At 36.5% G+C, this 19052-nt stretch overlaps 1 protein-coding gene across 6 annotated transcripts in view; it reads left to right on the top strand.

Annotated features, from left to right (window-relative positions):
* The window catches only part of PPFIA4 (PPFI scaffold protein A4), a 116002-nt gene that overhangs the window by 91201 nt on the left and 5749 nt on the right, over positions 1-19052 (top strand). For 4 of the 6 annotated variants that reach the window (XM_087720246.1, XM_087720247.1, XM_087720244.1 and 1 more), the window contains exons 16-28: positions 621-861; positions 1201-1236; positions 3326-3459; positions 5517-5683; positions 7395-7488; positions 8614-8695; positions 9488-9688; positions 10695-10757; positions 12498-12524; positions 14227-14402; positions 15904-16001; positions 17553-17728; positions 18503-18571. In XM_087720246.1, coding sequence (XP_087576372.1) covers positions 621-861; positions 1201-1236; positions 3326-3459; positions 5517-5683; positions 7395-7488; positions 8614-8695; positions 9488-9688; positions 10695-10757; positions 12498-12524; positions 14227-14402; positions 15904-16001; positions 17553-17728; positions 18503-18571 — 1564 coding nt within the window. The remainder of the gene's footprint in view (positions 1-620; positions 862-1200; positions 1237-3325; positions 3460-5516; positions 5684-7394; positions 7489-8613; positions 8696-9487; positions 9689-10694; positions 10758-12497; positions 12525-14226; positions 14403-15903; positions 16002-17552; positions 17729-18502; positions 18572-19052) is intronic. The other 2 variants (XM_087720249.1, XM_087720248.1) reach the window with 1 other exon arrangement.

Here is a 19052-nt window from a genome sequence, read left to right as displayed (position 1 = left end):
GTTGAAAGTCCATCACGAACATTTTTCGGATCTTCTGCCTGCAAGAGGTTTTTTTTTAAAACTAATGACAAATCTGATTTAACAAGGGTTTGCCTAATGTTTGCAATGACATACAGGAAACAAATCATATGACTGTCTTAATTTTGTAATGGAAATTACACTACATTAATGTAGTAAAAAAGTTATACTAATGATTTTGCAGGAAATAAAATACAACCATAGATTAAAATACAAGGAGAATCAATATATGGAGTCATTTGACCACATCACAATTTTAAGCTATTTTTTTTTTAAAAGTTGACTTTTCTAGCATTATGAGAACATTGAAAATGTGGACTATAATTAAGGAATGCATCAGAACAGTTCTAGGTTGTATGGATAAATATTTCAAAATATTATTTTAAAAAATAGCTCTTGTGTTTGTTTGAATAAACCCAAGTAAGCCTACCTAACTACTTAGATGGTTCCAGTTTCTTTTGGTATAATACATAAGCATGGTATACCAAATTGCTCTGTGAACTAGAGTTGTGTTTAACATAGAAATCTTGAATGCTTCTACCTGTACCTCCTTATGAAAAATAGTAAAATCTCAGCTGAGATTAAATTATGATCTGGTCTAGAATGATCCAGGAGGAGAAAGAATCAACTGAGCTGCGGGCTGAACAGTTAGAGAGCCGTGTCACCAGTGGTAGCATGGAAGCCCTAAATCTGACACAGTTACGCAAGAGAGCATCCATCCCCACATCTTTAACTGCCCTGTCTCTGGCAAGCTCATCTCCTCCTGTCAGTGGACGTTCTACTCCAAAACTCACCTCTCGCAGCACAGCTCAGGACCTTGATCGGATATGCAGTATGACCCTGGTAAGAGTTCAAAAATAAATAAATAATAAAAGTGTGTTCTGCTGGGAAGTGGGATTTTTGATGGTATGCTATGTTCTTTATAATGCTGCCGTTATGTCCTGTAATGGTCAGCTGTATTGCCAAACCACTGTGGTCTTTAGCATTTCTATTTCGTTTTTATTTAATATCTAAAGCTATTTAGTCTAATATTACAATGCCACATTTTTTTTCTCTTGACAAGTCCTCCACCGTGGCTGTTGCTCAGTTTCTCTAGTCCCAGTTGTATTGAACAGTATGCCATCTGCTCCCTAGGGTAACTTTGAGCTAACTTCCACTGTTTTTATGTCAATCTCTTGACAGCCAAGTGATTTGAGGAAACACCGAAGGAAACTACTTGTGAGTCTGTCCATTTCTTTGCTCTTCTTTGTAGATTTATATTCTTGCTCCTTTTCTGTAACTGTATTTTGTCATCTTAAACAAACACAGTCTAAGTTACAACATTGCAATTGTAGTCTTGCGAACAATAAAGTTATGATGAAAATATTTTAAAGAGTAAAGCAATATTTACTCTGGCTATTATTTGAAAATGTGTCATTCTCAGATGCAGATAAAATGTTACCATACTGTTTAGCTCTAGTCCTATAGGGGTTTTTCTTCCTTTCACATGTAAATATAAATGGTCTACCATAAATATAGAGCTATAAGTATTGCAGTAATCTTTTCAAAATTAAGTTTTGTTGCTGAGAGATCATGAGTTCGCTTCAAGCCATTTAGTTCATAACAGATTGCTGCTTGAAGGTTGTAAGTAGTAGTTATTTATATATAAAGGATTCATATAATTAGTACTTATATCAATTTATATAGAATCCATAAGCACATGTACCTGTGCTTATTTGTAAATTGTTAGAATGTTTACAATATCACACTTTTTCCAAGAGTGCATCTTCTATCAGTGTGAATAAATGTATGTATTTGATTTCTTCATGTATGCTTCCAGTAAAGTCATCTTGAGTATTTGCTGGCATAGAAAGGCAGGGTACATATTAAACAAGTTAATAGGTAAACTTTGAAATCCAAAAGTCTCAAATGCAGACATTCAAGATGCATCTAACTATGTAATACATTAGGAAGTGTGTTAAAAAAGTAAATTACACACAAAGCTTTAAAGTAAGTATATTTAGATATTAAAATATTTAAATGATAAGATTCTGTAGGGCAAAGAATAGGTGGACAATAAAAAGCACACAGTGCTAATTTCCCATAACTATGTCACATCCCATAAACAGATTAGACAATATTGCAAGTCTTAGGCTGTAAATAGAGGACATCTTTCGTGAGAGGTGATGAAGTTGCAAACTAGGTTTCTCTTCATTGTGTTTCTGCTTATTTAAATTGGGCCTTGAGGTTTGATATTTAATCCAGATTTCCCTTTAGGAATCCTGTTCTTGCCATATTCCTGCTATTTCTGGCATGCTTTCACCTGCCTCTCCATTTTATGCAACTTTACATTCAACTAGAATGCCTTATGATTCTATGCTCAGAATAAATAGGTTTGTGGCCAATTCCTATTTTAGAAGTAGTTTTTCTCTGCTAGGGGTTTATAATTTATTTCTCTTATAGAAAGGTCTCTGCTCTTTGTTCCTGGATGCTTAAATAACTTGATTTGCAGTGTCAAACTATGTTTATTTTAAGAATAATGGTTTGTGTTCTGAGATATGCTGAATTGGTTTCTTTGCTGATTTGCCAGTGATAGTTCAGAAATTTCTATGAGTGAGAATTGTGAACATATTTTTATGAGGCAGTAACAGTGGCTTTGTTCAAGACCAACTTCTTGTAAAACAGTGTGGTGTATTAATATATCTTCCATTTTTTTGGAATGACTTTTCTATTATTTTCAGTTACGTAAGCAGTACTCCTTAAACTGTGCTTCAGACGATTTTGAATAGGCAGTTTCTGCAGGGTACTTCTTTCAGTCCTGATAAGAGGGTCCCAGGTCCTTTGCTTAGGTAGCAAATTGGCTGCTCCCATCTAACAAAATGTATTAATAATTGTTATTTCAAAAATAATCCTTGCGCCCATAGAATACTACTTTATATATGATTCATACAAATCTAAAATAGAAATACATATGAATTGCTGTTTAAATGATGGCAAGTCAGAGCTCCTGTCCAGATTGATACATATTGCAGACTCCATATTGTTAATGTGTCACAATATGTCTCCTCCTTCCTGTTGCTGTTGACTGTATTGCCTCATATTATGACCATATCATTCCAAATAACACTCATAATTATAACTTGACCATTCAGTCCTCTTGTTGGGCATACAGTAAGCAGTAATTCCCAGGATATACTTGTTGCATGTGATTCTGTTCTGTCTTCTCCTTTAATTAATTAGCAGGTTTTTGATAAGCGTAGTAGAGATTGGAGGAAAGTTTTTAGACAGGAGATTCCTGTCTAAGTCTGAGTTTACCTTATTTGTTCAGTCACCAGCTGGTCGAGATGAGAGTCGAGAAGATAAAACAACCATCAAATGTGAGACTTCTCCTCCTTCTTCACCCAGAAGCCTTAGGCTGGAGAAACTTGGACATCCTGCTTTTAGTCAAGATGAAGGCAAGAGGTACACATGTCTGGGAAGGGAACAGAGGCAATCTGTCATTTTATAGGCTGTCAGTTATGTTCAACTATATGAGGTGAAAAGGCAGATATTATAAAAAAGTGTTTTCAAACTTTTGTTCTATTGAATTGGGATAGATAGAGAAGTTATTTATTCAGTACACTACATCTATAAAAACTTCTTGAAGAATGTGCCTAATACTATTTTTTCCTTCTATGTGGAGGAATAATAGAAGAATATAAGACACGGAGGATTCTTCTCAAACAGCATTGTTGGAAAACATTTAACTGTTTAATCATCTTGGTTGTATATTTCCATGTTTCACAAACATATTGGAATTGGTATAGCAACACTCTTAAAGAGTGATAATACTTTGTGATAATACTTATGGCTGCCGTAGACGTCTACCAACCGGGTGCAAGCTTTGAAATACAGCTGCTGCCATGCTAGTGGTCATTTCTTGCAAGCATCCCTTTGTTTCACTAAACAGTGTAATGTCATCTGCAAAATCTAAATCTATTAGATGGATTGTTGCCCTTAGGATGTCAAAGCTAGGGTTATCCATTGCTTTATTCATAACAAGTATATAGAGAGGAGAAACAAGTGATACAAACATCCCTGTCTTACTCCTGTATTGATGTTAAAGAAGGTTGTGTTGCCAGATTCCATTTGTACACAGCATCTGGAGTTATAATACAAGTTCTTAAAGCTGTTGATAAAATGTTGAGGAATACCATAGAACTTTACAATATTCCATAGTGATTCTCAATGAATTGAGTCAAACACCTTTTTGAAGTCAATACAATTAATTACCATTGGCTTCTGGAATCCTAAACTCTGTTCAATGATATTTCTTAAGGTCAGGAACTGGTTGTTGCAGAGCATCTTTTCTTGAATGCAGCTTGTTCTTCTCATAGATGTGCATGCACTTGATGCTCCAATCTCTTGAGCAACACAAGGCATAGAACTTTTCCCTTTCCAAGGATTGATAGCAATGTTATGCCCCTCCAATTGTTGCAATCACTGAGGTTTCCTTTCTTTGATACTTTAATGATGATAGACTGGTGATGGATAGAAAATCTGCTAATGGAAGTCTTATTACAGTATATAACCGGGATGGCGAACCTATGGCACGTGGAGCCATTTGTCAGGGCACACGAGGCGCTGCCCTATCAGCTGGCCAGCATGCATGTGCGTGCTGGCCACCTTAGTTCACCCTTTTTAAAGCCATTTTTCGCCCTCCAAAGGCTCCAGAGGCTTTATATGAGCCTGGGGAGGGTGAAAAGAGCCTCCCCTGCTCCCTCGTAGGCCCTCTAGAGGCTTCATAAGCTTCCCTGAAGCGTCCAGAGCGCAAACCCCGCCCCAGCCCTATGGGCAAACCGGAAGTCACTTCCGGTTTGCTCGGAGGGTAGTTTTGATTGCTTCGGAGGCTTCAGGAAAGCCTTCTGAAGGCCCCTGAAGCCTTTGGGGTGCTCAAAATGACCTTTCGGGTGGGGGTGGGGAGACTGTTTTCGCCCTTCCCAGGCTCCTATAAAACCTCTGGAGCCTGGGGAGGGTGAAAAAAGCATGCAAAAAATGGGGGGTCACACCTGTAGTGCATGCATGTGCACTGGGGGGCGTAGGGCATTGCATTATGGGTGTGGCATGCCCACACATGACCCCCCTGCGCTCCCCCCACTTATGGCACGCGAGCCAAAACAGGTTCGCCATCGCTGGTATATAACATTCAGAGCATAATAGACTGTAACAGAATATCTTGGGGTTCTTTTCTGGGTTCTAACTATTCTAACTAAATAATTCTTCATATATAAAAGATTTATGCAGCTGTTAATATTCCACAGAATGAATTTCAGATACACGTTTCAGTTTTGTTTTCTCTAGATGTTTTGCACTGCTATCCTTTCCCACAGACAGAGATTAGTTGATTATGGTCTCTGAGAAGGGTATTTTGAAAAGAGGTGTGTGTGTGCACGTGTGTGTAATGATGCTGATCCCAAGTGGAGGACCTTAATGTCACTATTTATAATGACATCATGAACTCTTCTTTCCCCTCCTTTTAGTTCTCTAGAGGATCAAGCAAGTAACCCCAGCAGCAGTAATAGCAGCCAGGATTCACTGCATAAAGGCTCCAAGAGGAAAGGCATCAAATCTTCAATTGGACGCTTGTTTGGAAAGAAAGAAAAAGGGCGCTTAATCCAACTGAGCAGAGAAGGCGCTACTGGACAAGGTAATTGATTCTCTTCACCTTTTCTAAATAAAGGAATTCCACAAATTTCGTGGAAGCTGATTATTTAGCAGAAAGGACTTTCTTTCTCTGTCCTTGGAAGAGCAGAAAATAATATGATGGAAACAATAAACATAGAACTGATAATGGCAGTTAAATTTCATTTTTCCTCAGTTTTGCAAATTCCAGGATTATATTTTCATTTTATTGAATTGTTGAATATTTTAATACAATAAAATATAATAGATGTAGAGATCCATCAAAGGCATTAGAAAGAAATAATACATGGCTGCAAAATGTATGTTGATAATATCCCATGTATATCAATAAATTGTCAACCATTGGCCTATCAATATTATTGCAGTAACCAGATCTTCTAAATAGGAATTTGAACTATGAATTATCAGACGCAGTGACTAAAGCTAATGACTTGATCACATAGAACTCCTGGATAGATAAGGAGCGGTGTAGCTTGAAAGTAAAATAGCGGAAGCAGAGGAATTGGCTAAAGGACACCCTTGATTCATTCAAGTTTTTTATCAGGATGGAAGAGGACATTTATACCAATGAGTCCAATCCCCTGATCAGTATATGAATCCAAATTAGAGCATACTGAAGTGGCTACCTGTCCTCTTAACATTTGTACTGAATAGATGTCCAACACCCTTTTGGATGATTGATTCCACTGCTTACTTCGAGACTGAATATGAGAAATACCAATAAAATGTTCACCCTTTTTAATATACAGTATGGGAAACTGAGCACTAATCTTATTTCTAATCTTATTCATAAATATAATCTATCTTTCTATTTACCTAAATTAGTATCTATTATTGCACAGCAGGCTGTGAACAAAAATTACTGGATTAGATCACTGGTGGAAGATTGAAAAGTTTTGAAACAAGGAAGGACTAGGAGTACAAACATTTGCAAAAGCATCCCATAGTTTAGCAGTCAATGAAAATGACAATGTGGTATGGGGTTTACAGAATTATCCACAGAAGATTTCAAGAGCAGGAAATAAAGTCTTGGGGATCCTGTTTATTTGTGTGTGTGTGCATCATTGGGTGCTCTGTCCTTCAACCCACTTTCCAAGAGAGGGAATGAATCAGGATGGCTGATAGTAATCTAATTAGGCTTTAGTAAATACAGTGATGGCAAGGAGTCATAGACCTGGATGTTGGAAAGTAATAATGTATGAGGCTAGCAGAAGGGAAGGCATGGAAGCAGAAGTGGAAAGGTCTGGATTGACAGGATTATGAAAAATGCAAGGAAGAAAGGACCTAAAGTAGGATGAATTGGTTTCATCCCACCTTATGTCCTTTCTTTCTTAAATTTTTCATAATCCTGTCCATCACACCACAATAAAACAGTGGTTACTAATATACATGAAGAAAGTGAAACATTGGGTGAGGATAATTTTATAATTGTATATATTTAGGATTTAGTGTATTATTGTAGTACTATAAAATCAATCTTTGTCTATAGTCGGATTCTCATGGATACTGTCAAATATGAAATCTTCAACCTTAAATTAAGTAAAGCTTGCTACTCTTGGCAGATTGAATTACTGAGTTTAAATTTCTTCATATCAAATTGAATTTCCTGAGTAGGCATTAATTAGTTTCTGATTTTGAAGTTTTTTTAAAAAGGTAATACTATTATATACCACGAGGACTTTGTAGTCTAATTCTTCATCTATTGTGTTTCATAGTTTTGCTAACAGATTCAGAAATGAACATACAGGACTCTCTTGGTCTTGGCAAGCTAGGAGCACAAGCAGAAAAAGATCGACGACTCAAAAAAAAGTGAGGAAAGTTGTATTTACTGTCTTAATAAATATTGTAACAATTAGTGGAAATTTATGTCTTGATTTGGGTATACATTTGATGAATTGCAGCTCACTAGAATATTTGGGAAATATTTTAGCACAAGCTTTCACATTGATTGGATTGAATTATCATTCTAGAATAAACTAATTTCTTTCCTGAAATAAATTGTAAGAAAAGTTTAATTAACTACTTTGTGAGAACTATTCTGTTTCCTCCTCCTGAAAGAAATACTTTATAACATTTTCAAGTTTCTTAAAGAAACAATTTAAATAAACAGAAAGATGGAGATATTTGTGGATGGCAGCTTAAGAAGAAAGATGAAGATCTGAAACTTCATGATTCTCATCTTTCAAAGGATTCCTTCTCTACATTGTGAAACTGTTATACAAGGATTATCACAGTTTATCAGAATAGACTTGCCTGTCACTATCTGGGCAAATGATCAAGACATATCTCTTTCAGAAACTTCCTAAGAGCTTATTCAGTTAAAACAAAACTTGGTTTAATTAGAAAAAAAAATAAACTAAAAAAACATTTCCCCAGCTTTTTATAACCAATGGTCCATGTCTCACATCTGGCACCCACTCACTTCCTATGAGAATCTGATAATTCTTTACATAGAAAGTTGACTCTGGTCCTGATACTAAAGACCACCCTTCCACACTCATATGTAACTCTATAGCTGCTACCTTCAAACTAAAACTTAGACAAGAGGTTTGTTAACTCTCCTTTGCCAAGGAATAGAACCAATTTTCTTTAATGATGCCAGCTGCTCATTCTTGTGTCTAATGCCAGAGCACATGTGGTATTGAACAGCTGAGATGTACGAAGGAAGCATGTTACCAAAATGTCTGTCGGTATTCATACTGGAAAGCTGTTGCTAGCTTTCCAGTTTTGCTCAGTGAACTCAATGATCAGGATAAAATAATACCAAATGATATTGACTGCATATTGCATGCTTTCCTGTGGCCACATTCTGTGGAACAACTTGCTAAACTTGTTATCAACTGTTTAGATATAATTTCAGTGTTGGGGTTTTGTTTGTTTTCTGGAGGAATGCACAGCTAGTAAGAATTGTTGTATTACTGCTTCCCTTTCCAGACATGAACTTTTGGAAGATGCTAGAAGAAGGGGTATTCCCTTTGCTCAGTGGGATGGACCAACTGTGGTCTCCTGGTTGGAGGTAAGCTTCTTTCACCTACTCAGTTTAGTTAATGGCCAGGTAACCTGTGTTCATAATGGACTGATATATTTGGAAACTGGTGTTGCATATCTAGATTTAAGGCAAATGAAGACATTTGGGGGAAGTATCTGCAAATAGAATTTCCATTTTACACATTCATAGTGTAAGGCTCTGGAGTTTTATCATCATTTTGAATTGACTTTGCAATATAATCACATGCCTGATCTTTTTAACTGTGCTGTGCTGTGTTGCAAAGTCTGATTTTTAATTTCCTAGGATCATTTTTTAAGCAGAGGCATGTGACTGTGTGCGTAATAGCAGTAAAAGTGAGCAGGCAAGATATGGAAGACTTTGGCTATTCACTGCCCTAAGAGTAAACTGACAACCTTTCTCAAGTTTGAAATATATACATATATTTATAATGTGACAAACTTTGATTTAAACTGTATTAATAAGAGAAATAACTTTCTCTTTGGGTCCTATCAAATTTAAGTAAAAATGTTGAAAGATTATGTAAATATAGAACATATGGTAGATATTTTTTGAGTATTGTTGTTTTGACTACCCTTCCCAAATGTTAATAATTCAGCATAATGTATCTTATACCATGAAATGTGGGGATGATAGAAGAAATATACAGCATTGTCATGAGAATGTATGTCATAAGAATAAGAAGAATTTAATAGTCAGTCAAAATCTCATATTTCAATGCTTTTGTTCTTTGTAAATTCTTAGTATATGAAATTTGTGCAGTTCAAAATTCAGACTCATCTCTGGCCTTTTATGTTGTAGCTTTGGGTGGGCATGCCTGCCTGGTATGTTGCAGCTTGCAGAGCTAATGTGAAAAGCGGTGCAATTATGTCTGCCTTGTCAGATACAGAGATCCAGAGGGAAATTGGAATTAGTAATGCCCTTCACAGGTTAAAACTGCGCTTGGCAATCCAGGAAATGGTGTCTCTCACAAGCCCTTCTGCTCCACCCACCTCCAGAACAGTAAGTACTCTATCTTGGCTTCTTGGGATCTATAATTTGGGATTTCTTTCCATATTTAACACTAGATGTAAAACAAACACATAGGCTTTTAGTCAGACTTGAGACTGCAGGTCCTTTCTAGGATTTGGATGAAAATGGAAATCCCCATATTCCTCGGAGAAAGTCAATTGTATATTATCCATTCTGTCCCATTGGAATATATGTTTGTAAAATCCGTAAAGGATATTGTGCCTTTTTCCTTACCAGAAATAATTTCACAGCAGCTTTATATGAAGCGCTGAGTTACTATTATTATTCCCATTTGTAAGTTGACTTTCTGGCTTAAATGTGCATTATTAGCAGCTATGCCAGCTATTGCAAGATGGCTTGGGTTTTGATGAACAATGCCTATTTCTTCCTGAAATGTAATGATGTACTTGCTTTGTGTTCCCTGCTTGCTGTGTGAGAAATATTAATACTTTAGGCAGAAATATATGGAACATTATGTATTGAGATTCTTTCCTGTATCCACCCAACAGGAAGAGCAGGTAATATGCTGCAAATGGAAGAAACAGACTATAGTTGTAGGTCTTTTAATGTGGAATTTTTGAAAGGTACTTCCTTCACTCTACAACAGCTTGATACTATAACAGTTCATGTTTACCAGCTGAGAGAAAATATCTATTACAAAACCATAATTAGCATTTGATAGGAGTGTCAGCAGAGTGCTAGGAAAGAAGTCAAGATTGCAGATACCTCTGGTATTTGGATAGAAGACCTTCAGGGAATTCTAAGGCTATAGGCTATGATAGTGTGCAATAACGCTAGCTACTTCAAGATCTTGTAAAAGAAAATAAGTTGTTTTCAGGAGTTGAGTTCAACTCAAGGGAGCTTTTAACTGTTTTTGACATTGTCACAACTGTTGATTCTATGGCCTAAGCTATGGCTACAATAGTGGTTTTCAGTTGAAATGTTTTATTGAATATTCCTTGTTTTCTGATTCATATGTGTCATATTTTCACCCTAGTCATCTGGAAATGTCTGGGTTACTCATGAAGAAATGGAAACCATAGCTCCTTCAACCAAAATGGTAATTTTTGTGTGTGTAAGAGAATTCTGCCATCTTGTCCTCATTGTAAGCGACAGGAAAATAATTTTGCTTCTGATTTTAAAAAGAGCTTGATTTTCACCAAGCAATTGAATTCTTTGGCTTAGATAAGAAGAATAATTGAGATAACGTAAAGGACTAATATCAGTTGTTTCAAGCCATGTTGGGAATTCTGAGAATAGTTGGAAAGATAGGGCCTAAGTTGCCAAAACTCCAAATGTGCCTTTTCCTATCTGATACAAATGATCTACTTCATGTTCAGAAAGCCAACCTGAATGAAAGTGCATAGTAACTGATTTGTTCTAGTAAGAGGGTCTTTTGTGATATGTTCTGGCACTAGGCTGTGTTCTGACTCAGCCTTAGCAGAAACAAGAAATAGATTCCTTGTCCTGAAAAAACCCTCTTTATTTATCTCCTGTGAATTAATGGCATTCACACACTGAAAAGTCCAGGCAATAATCCTTCAAAGAGTTAACTGCAGTAACAGACCTTATCGGTTCTTTGAGATAATTGCCAGGCGGGGAGCTTCCAGCCGTAAATAAAGCTGTAAATAAAGTTCTGGCAAGCATTTTCTGAGGCATGAAACATGATGAGCCAAATCTTCCAAAATGCAAATGTCTGTCTCCCACAACCACCACTCCCCTTTCCTTCTATTTATTCTCCAGCTAGGGAGGGGCCATTCAGCATCCACGTGTGCCTTTCTTCCTGAGTCAACTCCTTGTGCTCAGTTGTTCTCCTCTCCTGACATATGCGCATCTGGAACAGGCCCCAGCTATTTTTCCTCCCCACTTATCTCAGTTTCCATAGGCAGCTGCCTCTCCGGTGGCTGGGAAATGTCAGGTGGCCCTGGCTCTATCTCTGCTTTCAATGCAGAGCATCCATCAGAGTCTTCCCCAGACTCTAGAACTGGCCCAAGTTCCTCTGCAACCTCCTCCTCATCAGAGTCTGCCACCAGCTCCACTGGCAGCTGGCGGGCCACAACAGTCTGGCTGTACAGCTAGTTTACTTACTGCATTAATATTTGTATGTTATCACCAAAGCAAATCAGTGGATAGATCACTTGTTCTTATTCTAGTGGAAATGAATGCATTATATAAAAAAATAATATGTTATATACAAAAATAAAAACTTTCATAGGAAAGTTTAGATAGGAACAAGAGAAATATGCTCACCTATCTGATCTTTTTGTCTATTTAACTATTTGTGTGGATATCTTTAAATATGCATGCTTTTTGATGCCTGCGGTGGCATTTTGTTTAAATCCATTTGCAGCTCTGGAAACAAATGAAGTGGTTTATTATGACAGAAAATGCAGAATAAATGTTTCTTTATAGATAAGCAAAGAAATACATTAGTTGTGCTTAGTGACAACAAACATCCAAATCACAATATTGGCGAAGCCAATTGTAAGATTACCAGTTTGGCACTTCACTTCGATAGCTCCTTAGTAACAAGAATAATTAACCGAGAGTTTTGTTTGTTGTTTGTTTTCAAAACTTCAGCACATTCTTGAGAGAGCAAAATGCCAACCACAATGAGATCATTTAAATTAAAAATGGTGAATAATGGTAGCCTCTTACTTGTAACTGTGTTTATGTGAGTTTTTTGATCATGTTGATGATAGACAATGCCTCTGCTTTATTGGGGAAGGGGACAAAAATGCGGTTTCATGTGGTATCTGACTTTACTTATTTTATTGACATGCTGCACTGTCACATTTAGGATACTGAGGAAGGCAGTTGGGCACAGGTGAGACTCCTGCATTACTTTGTGGGTCCCCCCCTCCCCCGTACTGGAAATACAAAACTCAGTAATTTCCAGTGAAATGGAGATGTGTACCATCTGATTATATCTAATTGTCTTTTTAAGCAGTTTCTCTAGATTCATTTAATATCCTCTTGGAGAATAATGGAAACAAATGCAGAATATTTGAAAATCTTCCTATACTTCCTTTTGGTTGCTATTGTAGTACCTTACTATTTTATCCAAATGGGAAGCTAGTCATATTTCATTTAATAATAACTAATTACTTGTCAAGGATATCAACTTATAAAATCTGCTACATTGATTTTATTGGTGCTTTTCATTTAATTTTAGCATTACTTATACTTAACCAGATCCTTTATTCTTCCTGTTTCCCCATACAAACCATTAATATATCTCTAGTATGTTCTTTAACTTTCATTTAAAAAATCAGATATCCCTTGTTTGACAAGCTGAAAGTAAAGAATCCTGTCAGGAATAAATAGGGAATAGTTCTCTTTTATTTTCAGATTTTCCTTCTTTACCACTGAAAATTTTTGTTAGCTAAAAGGACAGATCTTCCTTTGACAGATAAAATCTTCTGAGCCAAATTTTCCAGCAACTCTGTTGCTTACTTTATTTATTAATTGTAACAAATCCTATTTCACTGTGTCTTCAGACTCAAATAAAATTAACATTCACATAAAAATATCCTTCAGATAAGTTGCACTATTTAAAAAAGCTATGCAGTGTATTTATTCCTAAGGAATTGAAAACAGAATATAGATGCTTTATTTGTGTTTTAAGGTTTTTGAAGTATGGCATACTTACATTACGACATATAATGTGCATGGTTAATAATACTCAGGCAATCGATTTGAGATTTTGTTATAACTGTCAAATGTATGTCATACTGTCATATATTGAAAAATGTACTTCAAGCTATATTATTTAGAAGTTACAATTTTTGTTTGAAAATTGTTTCTCAACAAAAATTGTTGAGGTAATAGAATTATTTCAGATCTACTGAAAATGATCTTGTAGCATATATATATATATATATATATATATATATATATATATATATATATATATATATATATATATATATATATATACACAAACACACACACACACACACACACACACACACACACACACACACACACACACACACACACACACACACACACACACACACATATATATATATATATATATATATATATATATATATATATATATCACTTATTTCTGTGGCACAACTCACTAGTATATTCCATTAGGAATTTTAGATCTAAGATAGAAGATTTCAATTATCGCTGGTAGTTTTTCTCTACTAAAACGTTCTAACTCCAATCTGTAGGCCTCCCACTCAGGATTATTTCAGTATTGCTAATAGGCATATTTATATGTGAAAGCTAGTTTGGTGTGGTGATTAAGGCAACAGGCTAGAAACTGAGAGATTGTCAGTTTTAGTCCCACCTTACACACAAAGCCAGCTGGATGACATTGCAGCAGTCTTTTTCTCACAGTCCCAGGAAGGAGAAAATGGCAAACCACTTCTGAAAAACCTGGCCAAGAAAACTGTAGGAACTTTTCTAGTCAGTCTTTGAGAGTTGGACACTGTTGACCAACAGGAAAAACACCCAATTACAGTATATGTCTTGTGAATGTTATTTACTTTTTATTTTTAAAATTTCCACAGACTCTGGCTTATGGGGACATGAACCATGAATGGATAGGGAATGAATGGCTTCCTAGTCTAGGTCTACCACAGTATCGCAGTTACTTCATGGAATGTCTTGTGGATGCACGAATGTTGGATCATCTGACTAAGAAAGACCTTCGAGTACACTTGAAGATGGTAGACAGTTTCCATCGGTGAGCAGTTTTCTTGGGACAATATCTGAAGCACTCTTGCAACCACCTTAAATTCCTATAGTCAAAGGGTGTTTTTTCAGGTTGAGGTCCATATTTCGCTTTGGAGGATAAGACAATATTCCAAAAAGAGGTGAAGCCTAGACAGACCCCAAATCTGATTTCATTTTATTCAACAGGGTTGTGCAGTGCTTTGGATTCAAAGGCAAGAAAGAGTTTGGGAATGTGCCAGGATACAAATACAGCAGTTGTCTGAAACTCTTTAAATCAATCACATCTTTTTGGTTGGAGGAAAAAAAACAAGCTGCTTCAAGTAGTTGCGTAAAAGTGCTTCATGAGTATGCTATGTGCTCCAAGCACTTTTTTGCCTTTAAATCTGAAACACTAAGTGACTGTATGTTTACATTTAAATTATTTAAACACAATTAATATATTTCTCTGCAGTTATATCAGGGGTGGGTTTCGACCGGTTCGCACCGGTCCCTGCGATCCGGTTGGTCGCCGAACCCGGAAGTAAGTAACTTCCGGGAACGGCGAAGCCCCCCCCCCCCCGCGCCCGCGCGCACCCGCACACCCGCGCCTGCTCCTTACCCAGTTTTTACGAATTCTGCGCTTTCCACGCATGCGCAGAACGCCTGCGCAATCCTCCAGGAGCAGCTGGAGCATTGCGCAGATGCTAGTACGCATGTGTGCACCGCGTGCGTGCATGCGCACGTGTGCGTGCACACGTGTGCGTGCGCGAGGACGCCGCGTGCGTGCGCGAGGACGCCGCGTGCATGCGCGAGGACGCCGCGTGCGTGCGCGAGGACGCCGCCGGCCTCGTTCCAACCGATCCGGTTGGAACGGGGCGAGAAACCCACCCCTGAGTTATATGTTTACTAGTTAAAATTGATCATATTAACCAATACATGATGTACAATGACAATAAAGGCTATACTACTACTATTAAAATTAACATAATTAGATATTTGAAAACAAATGTTAAACATCTCTGAAACCATATCCTAAATTTGATTTAAAGTTGAAATTTAAATAATAACTTGGATAAATAATAAGTTTGATACAGTTATTCCCCATGTATTTAATAACTTTCTGCTTCTGTTACAATAAAAAAGCTATACTTTAGTGACAGCTTGTGGAGAGGCTCTGGAAACTGCATCCAATGCTTTTGAGAGTTGCATGTGATCCTAGAAGTTCAACTTGTACACTCTGGCTTTTATCAATCCTTCCTTTGAATGAAGAGCAATAATGACAGGCATGGTAAGAGTTTTTTAGGCTGAGTAGTAGCGTATCCCATAAATATTAAACTCTCAGGTTATAGTGCATTAAAGCCAAAAATCAGAAAACTGGAATAGTGTAGACAGTTCAGTATTTTTGAAATAGTGTCCAAAGTAGCTATGTATTTATGCCATTGGCAAAAAATACATATTCACATGCACACCTCTTGAAAGTAAAAGTGGTTGGAAAATTGATACGCCTTGTTCTAAGTATTGCATTGTTGCAGAACAAGTCTCCAGTACGGGATTATGTGCCTCAAAAGACTGAACTATGATAGAAAGGAGCTGGAGAAGAGGCGGGAAGAAAGCCAGCATGAAATCAAAGGCAAGTAGCAATTTAGAAATGAATTCAAATCAAACTGCAAAAATATAGTTGTAATGGAGTCACAAGAAGGAGGAGCTGTTTCCCAGAAGGCAAAGTGACAGTAGAATTTGAAATGTCTGGAGGCAGAAAGACAGCCGGACCCTGCCTAGCAATTCTCAGAGTATAACAGAATAACCGATTTGGATGGGATGTTGGAGGTCTTTCTAACCCTATAGTATTTCAGACAAAATGATTGTTCAATCTTTTCTTAAAAACATCCAGTGTTGGAGCAGCCACAACTTCTGGAGGCAAATTTCTGGAGGTTTATCTATTTTATTATTTCAGTTAATTGCTTTAGTTTGGTAATATACTTTTTGTAGGTGAGCAGCAATAAAAGAACTATTCAGAACTCCAATTAAGGTTCCTGGTTCTTTGGACATGACTTTAGTTCATGTTTTGAATTATATTTTTTAAATTTGCTTTTTCTTTCTATTTTTCAAATAAGTCAAATCTCTTTATGAAATATAGACCCTTTTTTAGTCAATGAATCAATTTTCCAAGTTGCAGAGAGTAGAAATATTCCAGAGGCTTTCTAATTATTGACTTTTCAGCAGGATTTGTGGTGCACAAAATCTGTCTCAGATTTATCACTTTAATATTTTTTATATATTTATATTTCAATATGTTCCTGTTGTTTTATACATCATGCTCAGGTATCCCTGTAGAGGATTCTGGCTGATGGGAGATTGTAGTCTTGGAGTATAAGTAACTGTCAAGGGTGCAGTGTGGCTGGGACTGGGTTTTAGTGGCTGTGGTTTCTTGGGACAGCAAGACGAGGCTCTTTTGCGCTTCGCTACTGTGCCGGGCCGGGCTTTGTTCTGGGAATGGGTACAAAAGAACACACTCCAACTCTTCATCCTTCATTAGATGGTGTCCTCCAAAGCTTTTTTATGGTGCCAGATGATCATCCTGGCAAGGATTAATTCAATCATGCTGTTCGGCATATGGAATGCCTCACCAGAGAGGCTTGTCTAGTAGTAACTTCAATATTATCTTTGCAAAGTTATTATCATCTAAGCAAAGTTTTTTTTTAAAAAAAATTCCTTAGATATTATGGCCCATTGTAAATATTCTTTATTTCGCTATCTGTTTCTCATGGTGTCGCTGATTTTATAGCTGCTGCTTATGTCATTTTGAACTGTTCATGTATTGAATTTTACTCTATTTGTTTTCAACGAGTTCATTTATATTCACTGTGTAGTTAATCTCAGCCATATGTCAGCCACTTCTGTTCTGCCTGCGACATCTTCTTTCTGGACTGTGTTCAAGCTAAAGGTGTAAATATAGATTTTGGGTGTATAAATAAATTAGCACATACTTGTCTGACATTTTACAGTGGGACTTATTTCCCCAGAAATGATAGTAGAAGACTATCATGACTTGAATATACAAAATGGACTATTTTTAGATACTACACAAGTATTTTGTTCTTTTTATGTCATGAACAGCTCAGAAAAAGTGAACATTCTTCTGGGTAATTTCATTTATATATATAATTTCAATGTCTTCTAGATGTGTTGGTTTGGACAAATGATCAAGTAATACACTGGATTCAATCCATTGGGCTTAGAGAATATGCCAACAACATCATTGAAAGTGGAGTCCATGGTGCACTTATTGCTCTGGATGAAAATTTTGATTATAATAGCCTGGCACTTATTTTACAAATTCCCACTCAGAATACTCAGGTAGGAAGAAATGTTTACACCATTTCTTACAGAGTTGATGGTTATTTCTCATATAATTAATAAACCTTCTGTCCTTTATGAAGAACATCATCCTTGGATTTTAAATCTAACACTATTAAATTAAAACAGAAATGATACAATAAAAATTACTTTGTTGTGCTATAGGTTATTACACATTTCTTCCTCTTAAGGGTAACCGGTGTCTATGAGACTGAAAGTTTATCTTACTGTTCATTTCAAATCTGTCTATGAAATCCTTTTTCTGTATTTCTATACTGTTATGAGAACTGAACCAACCAGAGTTCCGATTTTCAGAATTTTAGGATATGGATAAATGTATCTTTTTAAAACACTCACAAAGTATTGTTATTTTCACAGACAGAATGCTGAACTAGATGGAGGCAATTGATTTGCCTACCAGGAGTGATAAGCTTCTAGTTTGTGAGATCTGATATATTTGCACTAAGTTCTACCAACAGGAGGAATTAAGCTAAAAATGGAAGAGTGAAATCAAATGCAGTAAAAATACACTAGTTGGAGCTGGTCGTCTCCCATAACTGCTATGCCGTATATTAGAGTTATGCAAATAGATATATAGAAACCTATCCCTGTGTTACTAGGGGAATCTTGCTGGTCTGCCAAAAAGTATGAAGATATCTACTAGTATAAATATGAATTTATCTTCTTCTTCTTTGGTTCTGATAATAAACAATTTACATTAGTAGTTTTATTTGCCTAGATTGCTTCTATTGCATTATTTGATATTGTTTACAGGCACGACAGGTGATGGAGAGAGAATTTAACAATCTTCTTGCCTTGGGTACTGACAGACGACTTGATGATGTGAGTATAAAGTACTTACTAAAAGAGGATGGGAATTTAAGAAATATTGTGCTTATACTATCAGTTAGGAAGCAACTGGAGATCTGGAAATAGAACTGGTATTGTAGTTATATTCTGGGAGGTTCATTGTGATGTTCAATGATGTGGAGGAAAAGTAGAAGTGGGCACTTCCACATTCCAAACATGCATGGGGTGAGAGAGGTATTATCAAATTCGGTGGTAGGGCAAGAATTGAGATGGAAGCCATCTTATTTCTTGAGAGAGAAAGCAGAACATATGCTATTTTCTCTTCTTTTAGATCTGTGAGGGACAGTTGCTTGTCAAAAATAATTCCAGCAATCTTGTTTTTAAAGAAATGTATATACCTATAACAACCCTGTGTAGATCATCTAATTTAGGTTAATTTAAACACTTTCAGCTGAACAGAGCTAATCTAAGACAGTGTTTCTCAATCTTGGCAACTTTAAGCTGTGTTAAGCTG

The sequence above is a fragment of the Thamnophis sirtalis genome, unplaced genomic scaffold (genome assembly GCF_051295495.1).
Source record: "Thamnophis sirtalis isolate CommonGarterSnake01/CBP01778 unplaced genomic scaffold, rThaSir2_p1.2 scaffold_7, whole genome shotgun sequence".
Classification (NCBI taxonomy): domain Eukaryota; kingdom Metazoa; phylum Chordata; class Lepidosauria; order Squamata; family Natricidae; genus Thamnophis; species Thamnophis sirtalis.
Note: the sequence above shows the minus strand (reverse complement) of the source record. Positions and strands in the feature narration are given on the sequence as shown.